At 41.5% G+C, this 23,670-nt stretch overlaps 1 protein-coding gene across 3 annotated transcripts; it reads right to left on the reverse strand.

Moving 5' to 3' along the window:
• Positions 1-485: 485 nt before the first annotated feature.
• SNX10 (sorting nexin 10) lies at positions 486-21,803 on the reverse strand. 3 transcript variants are annotated; one of them, XM_009638654.2, is made up of 6 exons: positions 21,747-21,803; positions 15,210-15,296; positions 12,999-13,099; positions 12,312-12,410; positions 3,839-4,054; positions 486-3,400 (listed from the first exon to the last, which is right to left on the reverse strand). In XM_009638654.2, exons 1-6 carry the CDS (start codon positions 21,768-21,770, stop codon positions 3,322-3,324), a joined length of 606 nt encoding a protein of 201 aa, XP_009636949.1. In that variant the 5' UTR covers positions 21,771-21,803; the 3' UTR covers positions 486-3,321. The 3 variants fall into 3 exon arrangements, with proteins under 3 accessions (XP_009636949.1, XP_035750002.1, XP_035750001.1); XM_035894109.1 differs by lacking the exons at positions 12,999-13,099; positions 15,210-15,296 and having other exon boundaries at positions 21,747-21,776; XM_035894108.1 differs by lacking the exons at positions 12,999-13,099; positions 21,747-21,803 and having other exon boundaries at positions 15,210-15,293.
• Positions 21,804-23,670: the final 1,867 nt, after the last annotated feature.

A 23,670-nucleotide genomic window follows, 5' to 3' on the forward strand; every position in this document is an offset into this window, starting at 1 on the left:
AAGGGGAACGCCCCGGGCACGGGCGCTGCCCCCCGAGCTGCGCTGACACGGGGAGACACCGCTTTATTCCTCTCGCCCCCCACCACCCCGACTGGAGCTGTTCCTTGTGTTTTACCTCAGAGCATAATATATATAATTTATATATTGCTCGGGAAAAAAAATGCAACATACCACAGGTCAAAAAAAAAAAAAAAAAAAAAAAAAGAAGACTTGGGCACAGAATTTTGCAGTGTTACATAGCGGGGCATTTAAAAGCATAAATTTTCTCAATGCTTATAAAACCGCCCCCGCTCTTTAAATGGAAATTTTCCATCCAAAACACAATCTTTCTCGTCTTTCTTGAAAGTATATTAAAGTAACAGCTTGCCTAATGCTAGCTTACAATATCCTGAACTTACACGTTACAGAGAATTTGATAGCATATATGACTGGAGTTATTTTCACTTGTTTGTATTTTCCACAAACCCAATAACAGCAAGCCCCAAAGCAAACACCACTGTGGGTCCATATACACACACATATCACAAAAATAGTTGAACAGTAATTACACGTGGTAAGTCATAAAGTGATTAGGATACCGATACTGAAATAAAGGAAACCTTACTGGCAGGTTTAAACACAAGATAAATAAAACAAGTTACTACTTTCTAATTACTTAAAAGCTTTTAAGAAATCATGATAAAAATGAGACTATAAAGTTCGAAGCAAAAGATAAAGCGAGGGTTTTGAGTGCAGAATTACTGCAATTAGATATAAATGAGCAATAGCAATTAGCTGATACTGTAAACTAGAGATGAACCTGTTTAAAAAAACAGCAGGAAATACCAGCATTATTCAAAACTAAAAAATAAGAATCAAAATATCAGTGATCAAGTGAATCAAAATATATTATAGTGTTGAAAAATTGCCAAATTGTTTAAGTCACAAAACACATTCAAAATATTTTTTTACATTTTAACAGTTACATTTAAATGTTCCAAATGAAACAAAATATCTTAAAGCATTTATATGCAGTTACATACAGTTAATATGAAAAGACGACACACTAGAGCACAGAATACTCTTCCTTCCCCTTTAATAAGAAAAAAATCCAGTAATACTAGCTATACCAACATTCAAAAGATAAATATTTAAACAAATTTCTGTCAAAGCTGGGAAGCAAGTTCCATTACAGTAGTCTCAGAAATTTTGAACAGGGTGATGAAGAAAATAACAACAATGGAACTATTAGAAAACAAGTATTTATTTCAGAAATGTCTTCACTTGGCAAACACTCACTGGCATACAATAAGCTCCTAGAATTAAAAAAATAGCCACAAAGGCTCTCCTAAACCTCGTCTTTCCATAATTTTCATCAGATATAGAGGATGTGTTAATAGGCCAGAATTGTAAAGTGCTCAACAGTTTAGTTCAGTCTTTTAGAACAAAATAAAAAACCCACTACCCTCACATTATGTTAAATAAAAACATTCATATCTTTCTCAGACATTATTCCAGTTTTTGTTTTTATATTTTCCCCATCTTTTAAATATTTTTGCTAAATAATTTTTCTTTTAACGTGCCATCTCAAAAAAGAAAGTAATCCAACATTCTGCCTGGCAATAACAGCTATTTTTTTTTAAGCCACTTTTAGTGATAACTTGTTGCTTTTAATTAATGTTACCACTTTTACATTAAAATAGCTTTGCTGCTAACTCGCACACAAGCTGAGAAGGTGAATAGATGCATTTGTGCAATTCAATAAGACCAAGCAAAAAGAAACACAGGGTATTTATCTTATAAAAGTGCTACCATCAACAAAATACAGTGGCTTAAAGTAGTTACCTAAGAGATGTTCTCCTCGGGCTATTAAAACATGTTTCTAAAATTACACAGATTCCCAGCTGGACGCTTTACAAAGGCATGCCCACACACGCCTATGCTAACCTTTATTATCTGGCCATTTAATAATCTATTGTTTCTGTAGTTCACAGGTTTAAAATGCTCCTTCTTTGAAAGTACTCACAGAATTCTTTAAATAAATATCTCTCTCTCTCTCTCTCCCATTTCTAGGCCGGTAACTACAGCACTGAAGTTAATGGGAGCTTTGCTAGGGTGATCAGACCCCCTAGCTCTTTTTAATAGCAGTTAAATGTCAAATATAAATACAACAGCACAGTGAAACGTATTCCTTTGACAGAATCTGGGACAAGACACTACGCAGCTGCTGTTAACAATAAAGAGCAAAACTGACATTTAATCAAAATAAGTGGTGGTGGTTACCAAGTTGTGTTCAAGCCTGCCTTTTGTTTGTGAAAAAGTCGATATTCCGACGTGTTAACTACAGCCACAATGAAATCGGCAGCTTCTGTTACTCCCAAAGAGTGGAGAGGTCCCCGGCCGCGCAGCGCGTTATAGCTGTGCGATTATCGTCGTCTCAGAGAGGGAGATGCTCTCCGTTTAAACTGCTAAACTAAAACATCGCTCCCAGCGTCCTCAAATTTAAGTGCCTAAAGTTAATGCTGGGTGAAATCCTGGTCCTAGCGAGGTGGGTGCAAAATTCAGCCATGGGTTTCAACGAACCTCATGTGGGGTTTTCACTGGGAATGAGTATCTGTAATTCCCTGGGAATGGAGAATCTCCAGCAAGCCTAGAAATGATGTCATTTTTATTAATATTTCTAACTTCTAAGCAACCATGCTCAAGAATTTTGGCCTTCAGTTCTTATGCACGATAAAAGCAAGCCTTCCAAAAACATTACAGAAAGACCAGAGGAAGATATAAATATATCTCAAATTGTCAGCAGCATATAGTTTGTACAAATGTTGTTTTGCTGATGTTGCTGAGCTACTTTAAAAAGTGAATACCTTGTGGGGTATGTAATTTCATCACCGATGTCAAATGACTTCTGAGGATGAAACTTCTCTGATGCAAATTACAAAAAGATGCTTTGAATATATTTGATATGATATACCAACTTTTAAGCTGAGGAATTAAGTTATCTTTATTTTTCAGATCTGAGACACGCACTCACTAGGGGATATATTTTAACTGCCACGTATGTCAGCAGAGCGTGACTCACCCAATGCTGGGATTTTAATAGTCACAGAAACCTAAATGTAATAGGTAGCGTGGAGACCCGAATCAACATCCATAATAAATCAACAAACAAATAGTATCAAGGTCTGTTTTGAAAATTTTGTAAGGACATATGGTTATACTGATGACACGTCTTTTAGCTACGCGTTACCAGCCAGCCGTGTTTACGTGGTACACGTAACCCGTAAACAGAGCAGAAACTGCTTTGTACTGTCCGCAAGATAGCAACACAGGAATGATTTTTCATGATTCTTCAGAAGCTGGGCTTGCTTTACATCCACATGAAATGCTGTCATCACTAGGTCCGAGCCCGGAGGATGAACTGCAGAAAAGGGGAGAGGGAAAAAAAAAAAAAATAAAAGGAGGAAATTGGTTTTCACAACACACTCAAAGCCTGAGTAACAGAGGAGAACTTTAATTATCTCCAGTCACAAAGAGAGACAGGAAATTTGGACTTTTAATTAGCCATTTGGAGTGCAGTTGGATATTTTTTTAGCAAGATAATTTAAACGCGAATAATTCAAGTCTGACTAAATGAAATTCACATAATCAGAATGCAGATAATTGAATTTCTACTGCATTCATTAATTCAGTGTGGAGGTGTGTGTGAAGACTTCTATGATGAGCTGTCACAGCTCAATAAAATCTCAGTCAATTAATTTTTTCATTATCTTAGTATTACATCAACAAAAAAAGTGAGGCATGCGCATGTGTATGTATGTATATATAATCCCAGAAAGTAAGGAAATGCAGAAATCACCTCTCTGAATCAGTCTCCGCATCATTTTTTCCTTTTTTTCTCTCCTCATCTTCTATAGGAAAACGTCTGTTCAAAGAGGCGAACTTATGAATTGCATCAGCAACAGAGTATTTGGTCTGCCCAGATACACAAGCCTCCATGTCTTCCGGGCTTAGCTGGGTCTGTAAGAAGAGGTGAAGCCTACTGTCTGAAAGCAACAATGCATCTTGTAGGATCCTGGAAAAAGAAAAAAGTCAGATGTTTTTATACAGAGGCACATACACATATATTCTGAAGTGTTTTACCAGCACAAATTCTAAACGATGACTGGCTCTTAAGTTTTCAGATGAATCCTAAATCAGTAACAGAAGGTAATGAACATACTAAAATGATTAGGTGTGTGTTACTTTCTTATTACATTATTTGGAATTTTAGGTGAGTAAAAACACAAAGCTAATAGTTAGGCACATCTGCTATTAGAATAACTTCAAGGACATTTCTTCCATTTAACCATCTGTTATTACCACATGGATCAATTAATGATTTTTAGGCAGTTGGAGGCATATACTCTTACGAAAATTTGGTCTCCATTTGAGAATTTTTTTTTTTTTAAATAGCTAAGCTTTTCTAAAAATTACAAGTCACCAATTTCTTTGGTGGGGTAAAGAAGCGTGTACAGAGGCAGAGGATTTCATACACAGGCAGTGTCAGGACTTTGAAATACCCATGAACAGCAGAGATGACGCAAGCCAGAATCATTTATGCTTTTACAACTATGTGTACATTTAAGCTAGAGTGAAAATGCTAATACTGAACACTGATTTAAATTTACTTGCAAACAGTTTTCAGGGAATCTGAAATACCATTTTCATTACAGCTATTCTTTTCAAAGTCTATTTTAATCTTTGGTTTATATGTATTTTCAATTAAGTCTTCAAATAAATTTAGCACAGAGTATTTACTTACATCAAGCCAGAGTAAACAAAATACAATACATTCCAGTAACACAGAAAGTTGCAGAGATACTTTTATAAGGACCGAGAATTGAGGATCATCATCACTATTTAAAAAAAAAAAAAAATGCAACACTGCTGCAGCATTCCTCTAAAGAAGGAATTCGTTAATACACAAATCCTGGCATGATTAACAAGAGAGGTTTTTTTAATATGTATATGTAATTTTACTCATGTAATAAAGTCATCAGAGCCTATGACCATGCCAACTGTGCTCCACAGAAAATTATTAAAATATCTTTAAACAAATCAAAACTATTAAGAGTCACTATCTACCTACTTCTACCCATTTAGGTCATGGTCGTTACCAAAAAAGTCATTGCTATGCAACAGGAAACAAGAGATGACATTAATATAAGAACTAGTAAGAGCAGAAAGAAATATTGTGTTCTATAGGTACTCTGACTAAAATGAAAAGTATAACTGATTAGTTCCTTCTCTCAAATACGATTAACAGTGTGTTTTAAAACAGTACAGTCCAAACACAAATACGTTCTGAAAACTTCTCTGAAGTGGCCAACATTACATTAACGTTTAATAAATACACCAAAGGATTTTTGGCTTCATCTAAGCCTAAAAAAAAGAAAAAATCCATCAAATCAAAATAGGTAATAAGAGATATCTAACTGAAAACGCGGGATATTTGTGTACATGCACATTTTGTTTGCCTAGGTAAACATACACACAGTCTCAACCAACTAAATCAAACTTTGACACCTTCCAACGAGGAAATGTCTGCAATGACCCTAATGAGCTACCAGGTGCCTTTGAAATTCAGTCTCAGAAGGACCAGATTTCGCTGAAGTGCAAAATAAGCACACTTTCATACCTAGAGAGAGCCTTTTTAATCCAAGCTGAACTCTCACAATTTTACTTAAACATAGCAAATAGACATCTGTAAAATCAATGCACGCAGTGTAGTAATATACAGAAAAATCTCTTCGTAGTCTAAAAGAAGCCAGCAAATACTGTGGAAAAATGATTCAAGACACAGAATTTACAGGTCTACACACCTTGACAGCAACAGCTTCATGAACACAGTTTTAGTGGCTGCTGAATGGTGGCTTTTCAAAGAAATAAACAGCAAATAGACATCTGTAAAATCAATGCACGCAGTGTAGTAATATACAGAAAAATCTCTTCGTAGTCTAAAAGAAGCCAGCAAATACTGTGGAAAAATGATTCAAGACACAGAATTTACAGGTCTACACACCTTGACAGCAACAGCTTCATGAACACAGTTTTAGTGGCTGCTGAATGGTGGCTTTTCAAAGAGGATTTCAGCCTTGACTCTCAATAAACGTACGTTCCAAACAAAGACAAACATTGCAACAAAAAGTAAAAGAAAAAGTACCATTCCACACAATAAATCCACGTTTATAGTTTATGGAACTGGGGGAGTAAATATTCCCCTTCCTCTTTTCTTCCTCTTAAAAAAAAAAAAAAAGAAAGAAGAAAAAAAGAAAAATAACATGCTGGAGTTTACTGCAGAGTAACTACAGAGTTCCTGTTTTTCCCAGGCTTACGAGCACAATGAGGGGATGCACATTTCTGCAACACTAACATTTGCGTGTCTAATACCAAGTAACTCAGCAAAAAGCCAAGACATTAAATTCTGTGCATGGCATTTGGTTTCACAGATTTTTTTCCTCTTGCTGTACCTTCAAAAGTTTCCTGCCAACCAGCGAAAACACAAGTAACTGCTCGTGAGATCACACCACACTTAGAGCTCTGTTGCTGTTTGAAATGTATTTTATTTTCTTTATAAAATAATGGGTAATCTTTAAAATTGATTTTAGATGGTTTGAGGCATTACACCAGAGAAGTAATGAGCACTAATGTCAATGCTATTGGACACAAATTCATTTTAGCTTTATTTCATGTCCAGTACAATTCTGCTAAGCCTTGAACTGCTAAAGCACTGTTATTAACTCGGCAGTAACCTAACGCATGGAACAGCAAACAAAAGTGATAAGAGTACAGACTGATCAGGACCTCAAGGCTACTGTCCTTTTTCTGCAGCTATAATTCAATTTCCAATTTTACTTTACATTGGACTCATTATTTCACAGTAATTTTCTTTTTTGCTTCATAGTGCCATCTGGAGGTGAAAGGAGCAAAGAGAAACCAAGGCGAAGAAATTGAAAGATGTTCATAAAGCTAATCATATATATATATATGTATGTATATTCTCAAGTGGGGGGAAAGGACCAAACTCTCAATACATTTTGCCAGGCATTTAAAAACCATCTCTAAAGCAAATACATGAACACCTTTCACTCCGTCATACCCTTGAAGCATTTCTTCTTTCTTTTAATCAAAAAGTAACTTCTGCTTCCCACCCCCCCCGTGTGAACCAACAGGTTAGATTGCTTTTTAATGGCATCCTTCAAGAAATAAAAATAAAAAATAAATTCTGTGCTATCCCTAAGTGTTTTGCTTTCCTGTTCAAAATACTCCTTCTTCAAGGAAATAACCACACATTTGTCACTGGGTGTTACTCGTAGTATTAAGTGTTGGTATAGCAGTTGCTCTTCAGGGCTTTCGCCGTCCTGGGGACTCAGTGTCTGAAGGGCTGTACATCTAAAAAAATAGATTTGGCGCCGAGGACTTTAAAAAAAATATCAAAATTACAAAACACAACCTAACAAATTAAAGAGGCAAGAGGAAAGGCGGAGCGTCATAATATTAATACTCGGACGTCTTAGCAGAGGCTGAACGCGTGCGCAGTTTGCACCCCACCAGTAGCACTCCCGGTGCTTCTCAAACAGTTTTATTACAGCCAGTGTCAGTGCAAAGCTGCGGTTACAGCAATGTAAATCGGCTCTCGCTGCTGTCGCGCTAACGGAAGAGTCATGGCTTAAACCGACCGGGCAGGTCTCTCTCTGTTTAAGAGAACAACAGACATTCTATGCACGCCTGGAATAAGAAGGAAGGGCTAAATCCTGCAAGTCTTGATCCTATCAGTAGTCATTACTTGTCAGAGATCTCACTCCTCTCAGCCAGATTGCTCACATGCATAATGACTACTTATGTGATTAAGGGGGCTGCAGGATAAGGCTCTACATTTGAATTGGAGATAATAAAATCATTTTTTATTCACAGCCATGTGAATCTTTGTTTGTAAGCTTTCAGTAAATGCTCGTGATCTTTAGACCTTTAAAGAAGCAGGGCCAAAAAACGTCACTTTGCAACCAAAAGAAATAGTATCATTTTTGGGGAAATGCTGGATACGATAAGAGGAGTATTTCTGCTTCCCCATGTTACGGCAAGAACATTTACCAAAGACAAAACATGTGTTTTGTCTTATTTGGACAAGGTCCAAAATCTGGTTTTCTTCAACGTGATTTTATTAGGTATATTATACACTGTTCTGCTGGAGGAGAACAACATATGGCTGAACAGTACAACTTAATCCTAACTAAAGATTTCCTGTATCTACTGTAACCTAATACAATGACAGATGCACACTTGCATGTGTGTGGAAGGTTAACACTCCGATTTTGTTTTCGACAAATTTACTGTGCCCGTTTACATCGCATCATGAGAGCAAGGGGGGAAAAAAGAAATATAAATAAATAAACCCAACTGAGCGGCAGGGGATGACAGCCGATGCTGTGGTGCCCTCTGTTGAGCATCCGAGCCCCTCAGCCCTGAGCCCCAGCCCACCACAAACAAAGCCCCAGTTTCCTCTTAAAAAAAAAAAAAGCCGACCATGTTTCCTTCTTTTTTTTTTTTTTAATAAGGGAGGAAATGTTACTGAGAGCGAGCAACTGCAAAGCAACTGTTGGGCATCTGATAATGCATATGTTTGAGAAAGGATTAAGCGACACGCGTCTGCTAGGTGTTATTCACTCAGCAGATAGGAAATATTAGTGAGGCTCCATTGGAAAGAGGCAGCCACCATGTGCCCGAGGAGATCCCACCTGCCCCACGGCCCCCCGTGCCCCGGCAAGCTGGCATCCACCCCCTCTGGGGCCAGCCCCCCACTTTCTGCACCCCTGAGAGAGCACCCAGTGGAGACACCTCCAGGGGAGAGTCCTCCAGCCCTACACCAGCTCCTGCGGTGGGGAAGGCAAGGAGGTGTCAGTAGGAGAGCAAAACCCCAGCCACCTCCAGAGAATGGCTCTGCCTTAGGCAGCTGACTTTTGGGTGGCTCATTTGGCACCAAGCGATCCCAACGCACAGCCATCCAGAGCAGCGATGCTCTGAGTGCCCTTCATCTCCTGTGGATCCCAGCGCTGCATTTCTCAAAACTCCTAGTACATCTTCCACCCCATCATAAACTGTATGCTTGAAAACTAATTGAAGACTAATCCTTTTTCCTAAACCACATAATTTGGGGGGATCCAACTGTATGCAATAAGAAAGTGTCACTGACTGAACCCAACTCCACTTAAAATGGTTTTGTTAATTAGCTTTCTAATAAGCAAGCATGGGTGATCTTCTATGAAAGTAATCTAAATCCTGAAGTTAAACCTGTGCAGCTAAAAAGGGATGACAGCAAGGAAGATCTTACAGAACCTAATATTGTAAGATAGTGTTCTAATTTTGACATCCAATTTAAGAATAAGCTCTTCCTATGAATTTACAGACATCCTCAAAGGTATGGGGATACTTACCAGGAAAAACACATAATTTTCCTTATTCTTACGATGTAATTCATAATTGAAAAGGGGCTAGCTGACTTCCGTTAATGCAAATGGCCTCTTGAAATATTAAATTATGCCCAGACAAGAAGTGAGCTTTACAGCTCTTCATCACTCAGCGATAATAACCTGGAAGACAAGCAGGTCTTACCCTGCATTTGTGCAGGAAAGCCAAATCAAAATGAGACACCCATTTCCAGATCTCGCCAAACTCCAGTGCTTTGCTGTAGTGTCCAGCTGTTGGCCCAATTCCCACGCTACCGTGCTCAGCACGGAGAGGCTTCACAAAGGCTCTAAGCAAACACCTTGCCCCAAGCTAACTCATTCCGGAGTGACATGTGAAGGAGGACAAGAGAGCTCCATAGCTGTCCATGTACAGGTGGTGTGGAGGAGCTCCCAGGGCCAGGAACTGAATCCCAGAGAGCTGACAGCCACTCCATCCTTAGTCCTCGGGCACGTGGCTCCTGCCTGGGCAGAGGCAGCAGCAAGCTGCTGGCACAGCAACAGGCACAAACTGAGGCTGTGAAAGACCTCAACTCCATTTCACGGATGGCCTGGACCCTGGTAACCCCAGAAGGCGCTAAGTGCAGAGAGGAGCTCGGGTTCCTGCATCCCATGTGAGCATTTGACAAACATCACCTGTGAACCTCTCCCTTGACAGGTCCACATAGCCTTGAATCCCATTTCTTCCCACACCAGCAGGGCTGTGAGCTTGTGCGCAGCAACTGCCATCGTTGCCGGCGTGAACAGAGCACTCTGCTTTGTAGGTCTAGGTTATACCATCCCATGCAACTACTTTCTGGCTCCTTTCCCATCCCCTTCCTAATATACCAGAGAGGTCCTTGCTTGCCCTGGCATTGCCACGCTGCAGAACATGCAGCATCCAGACCTAGAGCTTTAGTAAAGTCAAGTTTCAATGAGGCCCACAAATGCAATTTTAGAGAAAGAAATCATAACCTTTGGTTCAGACTCAAAAAAAAAAAGGCAGGGGGAAAAAAAAAAAGCTCATCCTGGCAGGCTGGCTGCGCCAGTAAGAGATCCCTTCTGTAAGGAGCAGCAGCAGCATAGAGGTGCCAACCAGCAGAGGGCAATGGCACAGCACATAAGGTGCCAAGCCAGTTCACCACAACTCTTATCTCTGAAAATTCCTTCCAACTATTCCCCAGGGCTGGGAGAAAGCTGACACCTTTCTAGACAGCATCCAGGTTCCAACATATAAATCATTACCTTACAACAGAGATGCCTCTTTTCCCACTCCTGGACTAACAGCAGCAAGGTAAAACGCCCCATGTGCTGCCATTTTCTGCTGTCAGTACTCATTTAAGCTACAGACACCCACAGAACTGGAGAGTGAGTATGTGCTTTAAGAGAATCTACCCCTCTGTTTTGCCTTCTGAAGCAGAAGGTGGTTGTAAATATTTTTTATGCGATGCTGAAATACTGTACCTTGTTGCCAGATTGGCCTCTCTGCCATTCTAAAATGAGAGAGATTTTGGAAGCACGCTACTCCATGGGGCAGCACAGCTAAGCTAGAACTGCCCAGACCCAGACCTGGCTTCCCACACCCTTCATATGGCCAGTAATATTATCGCCTCTAGAAGTGCACTCACTCTATTTCACTCATCCTTCTTTCCTGAGGCGCAGAAAAAAAACCCTTCTGATCCTTTTCTGCTTTCCCTTCCCTGTCTCACATGCCTTCAAACCCAGTATTTATTGGCTATCTTTTTGGCCACAGATCCTATGTAACTGTATACAGAATATTATTCCTGCAGCGGTTAGCTCTCCCTGCCTTCAGCTGTTAAGCCTAACATATACACCCGAGGACCAACGATTTGTTGTCTGCTAGGGAGGCTTATAATACACTGACTGGAAAAATAGTGGGTCCACTGTTCCTCTACCCACTGACCACAAGGCTTAAAGCCTACTTAAATGATTTGCTTTTTCCCTTTGCTTATGCAGCTCTGATTCATGGAAACATTGATACCAAAAGAAGATGAATAGCCTCTACTCACAGTGTTTTACCATGCCCTTACCCCCCAGCAGTGGCTAAAGAGAGACTGCAAATGTATGCACGATTCCTGCCCCAGCAGCTGTGAGCAGCCTGCTCTCACGCCGGCAGTGCTGGGGTATTATGAGAACAGCAGAGAAAGCAGAAAATTACACCAACGGGGTCTCTGCCACTGCAGAAGGTGAAGTGGTTACAGCAGTGGGACTGAGGGATGCGGTACCGAAACACATACAGAACTCTTCGTGCAACGCAGGTCAGACTCTAGCTGAGTCTGATGCATGATTTTATACAGATTGCAGCTGTACTGAAAATGATCACAGCTGCCAGAGCTTGTTATGTTAGCAAGACTGGTAAACAAAGTAATTGGCATTATAAGAAATACCTGTGTTAGGAGATCTCGCTACAGAATTCTCCTAAGGGTTTGGCCCACAAAGACACTGATTTTCTATGAACACAAAGAGCAAGAGAAGTCTGTTTCTTTGCATGAGAATATCTAGCTCATTCTTGAAAGCTAGAAATAGACATCACGGTGAAAGATCCCCCAACCTTAGCGTACAATTGCAAAGGGACATAAATCCCAAACTATTATTTATAAGCAATGCAATGAGACGCAGTGGAAAAGCCCCAAATGAATTTTCCTTATAACCAATAGAGCTCAAGTCACGTGTATGAAATATGACTCTGCAAATAAAAAATAAACCCAAATGTGTAGCATGTAGAGATGACCACACGGTGGCTCTCAAGCACCAGAGATGAGCTATTTGAAAGCAGAAAATTGATGACATCATAAGAATGCCAACATCTCTAGGATAGGCTGTACTTACTTTTCCAGGAATTCTTGCAGACCCTGCCGGCGATGGTCCACGTGATGAGGATTGTTCATATTGAAAAACGGAGTTTTAGATGGCAGCTCAGGTAGCTGTCTTTAAAAACCAAGAAGCAGATACACAGTTAAAACCAAATCCAAAACAGCAGAGAAAAAAGCAATAAGCGAACACCAGCCCCAAGCATGTAAAAAATCATGGGTCATGTTCCAGAAGCTCATGAAATCGAATTTGGGAACACAAGGCTGAAAGACCGGAAGGCTTCTCACACACCTCAAAGGGAAAAATAAATTAATCTGTTTTTTCTGGTCCAGTTGTTAAACCTGCATGCATGCCTGGCTGGGTCTCTTCTGGTCCTTGAACATAAGCACGGCCTAAAAGCACAGAGGAAGTACGTACACCTACGCTAGATTGCAATTTCTGCTACCTGCGCATAGCAAAAGGAAACGCAGATCAAATCTGTTACAAATTAGAGGGGGGCTCCCCAAACAAAGGCTATCAGTACAAACCACATTCTTCCAGGTTTAAAGCAGAGAAAATGCCTTGTACAGAATAAACTAGTGCTAGTAAGAAACAGAGGACACTTTCCAGCTCTGATTTCTGTTATTCTCAGAAATAAGATGAAACAATACTCCCCCCCTTCCATGACTGACAGACTATTAAATAGCCATATATAAAATTCCTCACATAAGCACTGCGTTGCTCTGAAGCCTCTGCCGAAGCCAAACGAATTCTCGAAAGCGTCGTCTAACACAGGATGTTTTCCTTGTAAAGCACATGCTGTTTGTCTGTCGGGAAATAAAAGCCATTTTACTTTGTAAATCAGCTTAAGCTGAAGTGCAGGCACGGTGTTAAAAACACATCTGAGATGCTAATCCCTGCGACACCAGTGGAGAGCTTGACATTAATTCACTTTAGGTTAAGGACTGTGCTTCATCTCAGACAGGACTGGTGACAGTTTCTACCACTTCTCAGGGAAATATTTTTCAGTCGCTTTTTTTCTTTTTAAAAGCAAGAGATCTGGATTACGGTACAGCTTGCAGTAGCAGGAAAAAAGATCTCAAAAAAGCTTCAGCAGATAATGCCAATCTTTGCAGGGAAAAAAACATGTTTAGCTATTCTAGTTATAATCCTGCAAACAGCTACAGGGGTTCTTCCACTGTGCAATCCTACTTAAATCAAATCAAAGAAACCAATGTGGCTGCTCTCTGCAAGTAGCAGCATTTGGAAATTTTCCCACAGAACACTATTAGTCTGCTAGAAAAATGCTGATTCATGAAAAGAGAAACAATTCACGGAAATTAATTGCTTTTGCCAAATTTTCCCTGTGGAGCATACATTTAGATGAAAACCCAGCTACCAGACAGGACTCAGTTATAAATCTGCCTGCAGTCCAATCCACCCTCCATCGCCTGGCAGGAGCCACAGCTCCTGGACAGCCACGTGGTGCAGGCTGTAGAGGGCCCAAAGATGCCAGCTTTCTGGAATAGATGAGTGTCCAGGATACCTCACAGTTTGAGGCCAAATGCTCTAGGAGCTGGGCAGAAGGGGAACCCAGCTGGTCTAAGAGTGTGGCAGACCCAAGATTTTGAATCCATTGAGAAGCCTGGATGGTCGGACTGACCTACAGACTTGGTCTCTGAAAGCCCTGGCATTGCACTGGTAGGAAGCTGAGCTGATGCTTACCAGCTTCAGAGATGCCCAGTGCCGAATTGTGTAACACTGGGTCTAAAGGATATCACCCCAACTCAGCAGTTGCTGAGAAAGCCAGTAATGTACTTCTGCTCAGAAGCACTGATGCCTGCAAAATGGTAATGCAGCACCCGCCCCATCAAATCTACAGAATTCCTATTTACCAGAAGTCAACAATGTAACTGCTTCAGAACCAGTACTTAAACCGCATTGCAAAAAATGTAAATGTTTCGCAGCTCCGATTGCCACACAGGAGAGAAGTACTTGTCACGATGGACATTTAGTATGCTGTCATTTGACTGCTTGCTCTCATTATGCTGAATGCTTAACTCTCCCACACAGGAAGGAAACGCTTTCGGTCTTGTGCCAAGCGTTAACCATGTAGCTCGGCGCTCTCAAATTCTTCACCTGATAGCAGATACACTTCAGAAAAGGTTTTTTGTTGTTTTTTGGGGTTTTTTTTGTTTTTTTTTTACATTGCAATTAAAATCCCTGGATCTGTATTTGGGAAATTAAGGTAAGTCCTTCCATATGTCATCCACCAAAGAACAATCAACAAAACAAAATGATGTATAGGACAGGTTTAAGACACACGAGAACCATAATTCTAAGTGCACTGCCATTAACATATGGCAGACTACAATCATAAATCCAAATGTAGTTACTTGACATATCCAAGCACCACTAAACTAGCATAATATGAATGTCAAGGTATGCTGAAAACTAGCACATTGCAGCAACCAAATAACTGAGCAAAAAGAAGAACTGAGGAGAATTTAAAGTACAAATAACCAGATAAATACTTGAAAAGAAAGTTGTTTTCCCATGACTACCTGATATCAAAGTTCATCTACAATGGCAAGACATCATGGACTATGACAGTCTTCTAGGTGACAAAGTAAAGCTAAGAATAATCTCTGTTGCAAGACACTGTGGAGTGCACATGTGAACACAATACCAGGTTGAACTCCCAGCTCTGCCAGACCTACTGCACAGCCTTTGGCCAGCCCACCTTATCTGTTCCACTGCATCTCAGCCCTTACAAAGAGTAATATTCTCCAGCCTCCCAGAAGTGGTGTGTAAAAAAAAAAAAGAAAAAGAGAGAGAGAGAGAGAGAGAGAGAAATATCCACTAATACCCCAAAGAGAACCCTGACTTGGACAGAAAGAGAGCCCAAAGAATCTGTGTTGATATTTTTATACTTACATGAATAAATATCTCATAGTCTATGTAAGAATGCCACGTATCTTCTTTCTGTGTCCTGGGATCTCGCACCAAGACAGTTACAAATTCCTGCAAGCGCATAATAAAAATCAAGCAATTAATTTCAGAAGCCAAAGGCAGCCTGAAAGACTCTTGATTGCTCTGCTGTTCCACAAACTAGTGTGCTCAGATTAAAAGCTGAACTGCTGTTTTATCGAATTTTGCAACCCTATAAAAGGAGAAGCAAAAGCAATGAATCATCTGAACCACACCACGTGTGGGAAATTCCTTACCAAACTGCTAGCTGAAAAGGAGTATTTCAGATTAAGTAATACTGTGAGAAGTCATACAGGTTTCATGCATGGGAGATTTGGTGATCTCAGTAGCTATGAACTAAAAACCTAATGTTCAGTGTCACACATGTTAAGAGAGAAGTAGGCAGGTATTTTAGGCTTTTTTCACCCTTGTAATCAACATTCACAAAGAATGTGCTACAAACCTGCTCCAGGTACCAAAGACTAACACAGAACACTTTGTTTGCTCCTAAATTTCTTTTTGTCATTTTATCTATTTTTGGTTTTTTAAATCTAGTGTTTATACCCATCAATTTCAGGGATCTAAGGTAAGTGCTTGGTATCTCCAAGACGAACTGAAGAACTGCCTTTTTTCTACTCCCGAAATTACTTGCTCCAGCCCTGTGAAAAAGGATGTACCGCTATTAATTGCCCCGGACACAGATTTGAGACAGGAAACCAAGGTCTCAAGCCCGGTGTCCCAGATGCTGCATTCACCCAGAGGTGAATCCTCCCCCTCTGCCACATATCCTTCCTGATACACCGGGAACTTAAGCCATAGAGTACAGCCGAGGATGCAGGAGCTGGGCACTTCTGTCCTCATCTGCCCATCAACCCGCCCAAGGAAGCAACACAGCTGCACCGCAGAGCATAAGTCCCCTTTTTCATGGGGCAATGATATAGAGTATTTGTTGCAGAAGTTGTCACATCTCATCTATTTCCGTGTAATTCCTACATTTATATAATAATTTAGAGCGATCCCAAAGGAGTGCGAGGCACCTGTGGGCATTACTGTAACATGACTGGGCAAGATGGAAAGATGGGGAAAATCTTTTTAGTAGGGCCAGCTGTGTCAGGACAAGGGGTAATGGTTTTAAACTAAAACAGGGTAGGTTTAGACTGGATATAAGGAAGAAATTCTTTACAATGAGGGTGGTAAAACACTGGAACAGGTTGCCCAGGGAGGTGGTGGAGGCCCCATCCCTGGAAGCATTCAAGACCAGGTTGGACGGGGCTCTGAGCAACCTGATCTAGTTAGTGGTGTCCCTGCTCACTGCAGGGGGGTTGGACTAGATGACCTCTAGGGGTCCCTTCCAACCCAAAACATTCTATGATTCTATAATCACTAATAGGAATTGGAAGAGGCTGAAGAATTAAATGCTTCTGAGTATCCTCAGCTAATGACCACACGAAAACTTGTACTGAAAATAAAACCAGAAAACAAACCCCAAAACCCCTGTTAAATCTGTACGTTCATACTAAGATGGAAAAGGTTTCTTTGAGGTACAAAGGTTGAAAATGTGCTGAACTACCTATTTCCTGAGCAAACCAATAGGCTGCTCTACGTCAGTTGCTTAAATCAGCTGTTCACCTAAAGAGCTACGCCAACCACTTAAACAGTGACTCAGTTAAAGCAAAGCCTGTCATTTTAAGCTGTAGATACATTCCCCCCCAAGAGGAAGGCGCTGGACAAGATCTCCAGGTACAGGAATCGGCTGCGGGAGGAAGGCCAGGGTCTCTGGTACGTAACGTGCTTTTTTAGCACATTTTTGCATAAATCAGTAAGTCTCAAAATGGAAAGCTCTCCAAATGTGCCTCTCTGTGCCCAAACAGATGTCAGAAAAAAAACCTTTACTCTTCAGCCAAGTCGTCCCCCCGAACTCCACACACTCCAACATGCCACCAGCAGCAGCCTTCAGTGGACTGACAGGAGAACAGGGACAACCTTGAAAGGCAAAGATGTATTTTTTCCTGAACAGTCATTGCACTCTGTACATGGCAGGGAGGTGGTCACGGTCTGGATTTAATCATTTATCACTGTGATTCTCAGGTGGTACTGCTTGAGGGACGCGGAGCCTGTGCCCTGATGGCTGGATACAGCCCACGGTTTTAACCCCCTTAGCCCAGCTCCTAGTCACAGGGGTGTTTTCTGCATTATTGCTGGATACCTTCTCGGTGCGTGTCACAGCACCTTGCCAAAGAAATCCCGTTTGAAAGGCTCCCACCACCTCTGCCGCTTCTTTCCTTGCTGAAGAATGCCAGAGGCCCGATTCTCCCCTGCAGCTTTTTAATCCCATGCCAACATGGCAGAAGAGGAACAAATGAACAGAGCTGTAATCACTTCTACCAGCTGAGGGTCATGCCTTTATTTTACAAAAACACTAGTGGGAGACATGAGGAAGTTCTTCGCCCTCCTGAGCAATGTGCTGAACAAAGGAGAAGAAACCATTTTTGGTTGTTTTTGTCTGCCTGCCTCACTGTCTGTCATGTTTAGCACACATATATAGACACAGCATACCTTCAGACCCACTCTAACATCTTTTTATATCTGTCGCCTTATGTCCTCCCAAGTTTTTGTCTTCCCCAGCCTACTACTTCCCTGTGTCCCACTCCTCCCCAGAGCTGCAACCACTTCTCCTAAACATATTTCCTTTTCTTTCCTCAGCACTAAGTACATCAGTCCCGCCAGTGGAAGAAGAAGAATTATGCCAGGAAGCTTCTAAGGGGACCACTGCTCTCTTCTTGCCCTCAACTGCTGCAACCCAGTAGTCACAGCTGCAGGTAGCCTGCTCATAACCCAAAACCTTGGTCCCCTTCCTCCCACCTACCCCCATACCGCCATCTCATCGCCCTTCCTTTTGTCCAGGTTCCCCAAATTACTTCATTTCCAAGTAACCTTCTATAACCCTCTGCTTTGTACAGAATCAAAATAACCTTCGAAGTAAAATCCTACTTTCAACCTCTATTATACCAAAGTATTATGACTAGAAGTCACTATGGGATGTGCATTGGGTTAGCTACAGGTTACCTTGCAAATCATTCCAGAACACATGACTTACCAAAAAAACTCTGTGCACTTTTAATTTCCGATTAAATAATCACTGGGTTTCAACACTGGAGGAAGTCAAGCACCCTAGATTTAGACTTTACCTGTAGAAGAAAGGAGACCTGCTGCACACGCCGTGGTAGGCGTCCAGGCAGCACATCACTGAGCAAAGAGTAAAGATGATCTGCAGTCCAGCAGAGCACCTCAGCAACTGCAGCCACCACGCACAGTCAGGGTCAGCTCTGATTTGAAATACCAGGATTTTAGCTAAAGACTGTGTGGTTTGGTTTGTTGGTTTTCTTTTTCCTTTCTTTATCAAAAAATACCGATAACGAATTCAGAATGAAGCAAGATAAGCATTAAGCAACTAAAAAAAAAACCAAACCCCAAAATGTACAGCCTTTCTCAAGATCTATGGTTACTTCCCCTATAAATCCAGGAAGCATTAATCCCAATTCCCATCACAGCTTCTGCTGCTCTGAAACAGTGGCATTGCACACATAGACTATTCCTTCTCCTTTGACCTTTAAGCCTTCTCCAGGATAAAAGACACCCTTGGGACAGCAATATTGATTTAATCAAAGCAACCCTAATTGCCCAGTATAGATGCAGGTACACTGCCAGAAAAGGTGATTATGCCTCCCCATCCTGATTAGCTTGTAAAGGCCAATATTCACATGTAGGCTATGTTAGGGTCCAAGCAAAGTTAGGTGGCAGGATATTCCGCTGGGAGATCACTGTTGTGCGCTCCCTTCCCTCCCCATCTTGCTATAAAAATTAGGATATTCTTCAAAAGGCACGTCTATCTTCAAGCAATGCACTGTTCACCTTGGGGAGGTGAGGCCGACCTCTTCCTCCCGCAGCCCACATGGAACTTCACCTTTTGTCACAGGACTGCATTGCAGTCCATCTGTACAACCCAAGAAGCAGAGCCCGAAGAGGGCCAAGGTTTCAGGCACTTTTTACTTTTGTCAGCTGCAATCCTTTCCAAGGCATCTTCTGCCCCTGCCTAGTTCTGCTTGGTTTTTCCAGAATTGCAGAATCCTAGCTGTTATGCCACACTATATATACTTTCCATTTTTTTGGGAGGTTGTTTTGGGGTTTTTTTGTTTTGTTTTTTTGGGGTTGTGGGGGTTTTTCTGTTGGTTTTTTTTTGTTTGGTTGGTTTTTTTTAATTGAGGGGCACAATACATGCATATCTACCATGCATTCAAGAATTGTATGTGCCCTGTAATGCTTAAGTGCAACAATTCCCTCAAAACCAGAACTTACTGCTGACAGTTCAAAGTGTCCAAGCTTGGCTGTGGAGGCCTATTGCACTGGGAGCAATATAAACTCAACAGAATGCTACTGGAAAAAGTGGCATTTCCATTTATTCCCTTTCCCTGGAAACGGCTAAATTCATAAGCGAAACATTTCCTATCCAAACTTCTAGTGCCGTAGCTTTGATATGGATCCCAACAGCCACGCCGGCCCAAACATCCTGTCCTGGTTTTGGGCTGGGATAGAGTTAAGTTTGCTTCCTAGTAGCTGGTATAGTGTTTGCTGTGAGATCAGTATGACAATAATGTAATAACACACTGATGTTTTAGTTGCTGCTGAGCAGTGCTTAAATTAAGTCAAGGACTTTCCATCTTCTCATGCTCTGCCAGCAAGGAGGTGCACAAGAAGCTGGGAGAGGGCACAGCTGACCCAAACTGGCCAAAGGGGTATTCCATACCATATGACGTCATGCTCAGTATATAAACTGGGGGGAGTTGGCCAGGGGGCAGTAGTCACTGCTAATGGACTTGATCTGTCAGCAGGTGGTGAGCGGTTGCATCACTTGTTTTTCCTGGATTTTGTTCCTCTCTCTCTTTTGTTGCTTTCCTTTCCATTGCAATTTATTATTTTAATTATTAAACTGTTCTTATCTCAACCTAATGAGTTTTCTTACTTTTGCTCTTCTGATTCTCTCCCCTACCCCATGGCAGGGAAGGGGAGTAAGCAAGCCACTGTGTGGTATTTGGCTGCCAACTGGGGTTAAACCAGGACATATCGTAATGAAGAACTTCAAGTCTGCCCCAGGAGTAGTCATAACTACTACAAAAAGTAGTCGTAACTACTTAACAAGCAGGAATCAGCAGAGCAACTTCTCTGGCTGTGCCTTTTGATTCCTGGTTAAACCAGCCAGTTTAGGCATGGCACCGGTGGCATTTTGCTGCGCTGTCCTCAAGGCCTGGAGCAGACCAGCAGTCCACACATAAATGACAGAATGGCCAGAGTGACCCCCAAGCCTGGTTTATGCCTATTCCCTCAAGGTTACAGTCCTATGCAAAAGAACATGAGTGCTGACAGCAGAAGGAAAGGGCAGCGCTGAGGTCATGTAGACACAAGGACTGAAAACTTAAATGTTCCCATTTGGATTTGTCTCAAAAGGAAGAATACACCATAAAAGCAGCCAAAGCAAACACAAGAAGTCTTTCTCTTTTTTTTTTTTTTTTTCCTCCTCCCCCCGGAAATATTTCTGCACAACACAATGGATTGCTCCAAGACAACGATAAGCCAGAAGCTCTACTATATAGAATTCGACCACAGAAACTGTGTTTCTCAGAAGTCTCTTTTTAACATTTTCCTAATAGGAAATCTGACACGGAAACATCTATTTTTAATATGGGGGAAAAAAATCCACCACCAGGAAGAGGAATAAAAATGATCTCTTGTTGGATGATTACTTCCCTTAATCATTCCAGCAGCATTTTAATTCAAATCTCTGTGCTCAGGACCGTATCAGGTGATAACCTCATGCTCTGTGGTGCCACTGTTACACATCTGATTAGTCAATAACCCCTGAAGAGTCATTTTCCACAAAGCTTCCCAGAAAAATAGAGTTTCCCATCAGGTTGCCTATTAGTTAAAGGATCAACCACAAAGGACGTGGGGCTTTTCACACTGGGAGTGTTGGCATCTTCACTCCATGCATGCTGAATAGTAAGGCTGATAGGAGACTAATAGCTAAGACAAAATAATTCACTGAAACTTCTAATGTTCATTGGGACTGAGCAAAAGAGAACGTGCAAGTGTGATTCTTGTGGTCCATGCATCTGGTAGTCAGAATTCAGACTCAGCTCCAACCATTATGTCCTACAAAATACCTGAAGACTGATGGAGAGAAGACTGTAATCCAAGTCCTCCTCTCCGGTCTCGGTGTCCAAGCCCCTTACGCACAGAGTCACTTACTCTCCTTCTCTCTGATCCAATGAATATTTGATTCTTCCACCTAACTTTAACAGAAGGTACTGGCACTGCATCTCTCCAGAATATTCTGTAGCCTGGCAATTAAAAGCATGAAGAATACAACCAAGCTTTCCTGGTCCATGAAATTCCATCCACAATCACCAAACTAGAACCCCTTTTTATTAAAGCTTAGACGCGACTTACTGGTTTTTCATGTTTCGGTGTCATCTTCACTGGTTTGTATTAAAATAAAAATCAACCTGAAAAAAAAACCAAAACAGACATCATATTGGCATTATGTAGTTATTTGAAGGTCATTATCACTTTTTCTAGATATTAGTAGACAGTGCAAAAAGCCAGGCTCAGTGCCATATATACCAGAATACATGTTTGCATTAACTATATCTAAGAATTCATTCATTTTTTAAAAAAATCCCATTTTAGAAGCACCGGGTTAGTCCTCTTCTGGGGACATTTGTCTTACACGACAGTCCAGTTATGCTTGTCCATCTCTGGAAGTCAGTGCTCTTCTTCACTGCTCCGAGAGCTGCCCTGGGGCTCATCCTCGCACCCACCTCCCAGCAGCTCCCATACACAAACTCTCCCTCCCAGGCACCCCAGCACAGGTCTGCGTCACTGCAGCTGAGGTCCAGAGATGCTAAAACATCTGAGTCAGTAGAATCAAAAGCCCCTCTCAAACGTTTCTCTGAAACAGCCTAGCTATAACTCAGGTTAAATTTCACAGCATCTGGGGGTTTAAAACCTTCATGTAGGGAAGTGTATAGTTAGACCAAATAAAAAAATCCCATCATTAACTTATGTTTTAAACCTACTCTTTCACTGGAAATCCAAATAAATTTTTAACTACTTCTGCAGTCCCACAAACCAGCCGGTTTGCTCAGGACAGGTACCCACATGGGAAGAGCAGGGCTCTTGCTAGCTTACATACACACCACCTGCCAAAAAAAAAAAAAAAAAAACCAACCCCTCCTCTATACATTAAAAAAAAAAAAAGAAGAGCAGGGCTCTTGCTAGCTTACATACACACCACCTCCCAAAAAAAAAAAAAAAAACCAACCCCACAAACAAACAAAAAAAACCACCCCAAAACTAAAAGCCACCATGGGAAAAGGATTTGCAGTTTGCCTTTCCCCTTTACCTCTCCCATGTGCCATCCAGCCACTGCCAGCTAACACCTACACTGACCCCCAGCTACAAAAACGTCCTATTGCCTCCTCAGCCTCCTTTTTGCCAACCACGAGGACCCAAGCAGAATCCCTCCTTCATCCCAGGAGCACGGCTCCCTCCACTCATAACGGATGGTCAGGATGGATGCCACTCAAGCAGAGCAAAATCCTGCCGTGCACCTCGCATTGGTGAAGGTGGATTTGCAGCTTGCTTAGGCAATCCTCAGCAGCTGCTGTCAGCTGGCTGCAAAATGCTCACATGTGACTAGGGAAGACACATGGCTATGTTTTCGGGGGTGGTTTGCTAAGGTTTAGCGATACAGAGCTTGGAGCCGATCATATTATTATACAACTATATATTTAGGTCAAGCCCAGCTAAGGACTCCTGGACACCCCAATGCCTCTTAAAAACATCCCTAACTGTCCAAACACAACTCCACCTATTTTAATAAAGCAGACCACAAAGATAAGCACACATACATTTCTTTGCCCAGGAAATTATTTTGGAACAAACACATCTTTATCAAATGTCTATAGGCTCAGTGTATCAAAAGAGGATACTCTGTCTCCAAACAGAGATGCCCATGCACAGCACTTCAGACATCCTAAAAGGGTACCACCAGTACGGTTCCCATCTCCATAAAGATAAGGCCACCATTTCACTTCTGTAGCTAGGACTGTGCTAAGAAAAGCACAGATGACTGTTGAAAACACACTCCCAATAACTTTTGGGGTTTTTTGCTCAATGTATTTATGTTTAACTGGTATGTATGCTCTGGGCTGAAGGCACAGAAGAGCGCTCCAGCACTCTCTGCTGCACAGGCTCAGCAGCGCCAAGCAGCTCAGCAAGGAGGGGCAAGAATTTGGCTCATCTGTTGTAACTGCTGCTAATACAGAAATATGTTAGGAGCTTTCCTTTTGGTGGAGATAAAATGACTTTT

Source organism: Egretta garzetta, unplaced genomic scaffold (assembly GCF_000687185.1).
Source record: "Egretta garzetta isolate BGI_Z169 unplaced genomic scaffold, ASM68718v1 scaffold94, whole genome shotgun sequence".
NCBI lineage: Eukaryota > Metazoa > Chordata > Aves > Pelecaniformes > Ardeidae > Egretta > Egretta garzetta.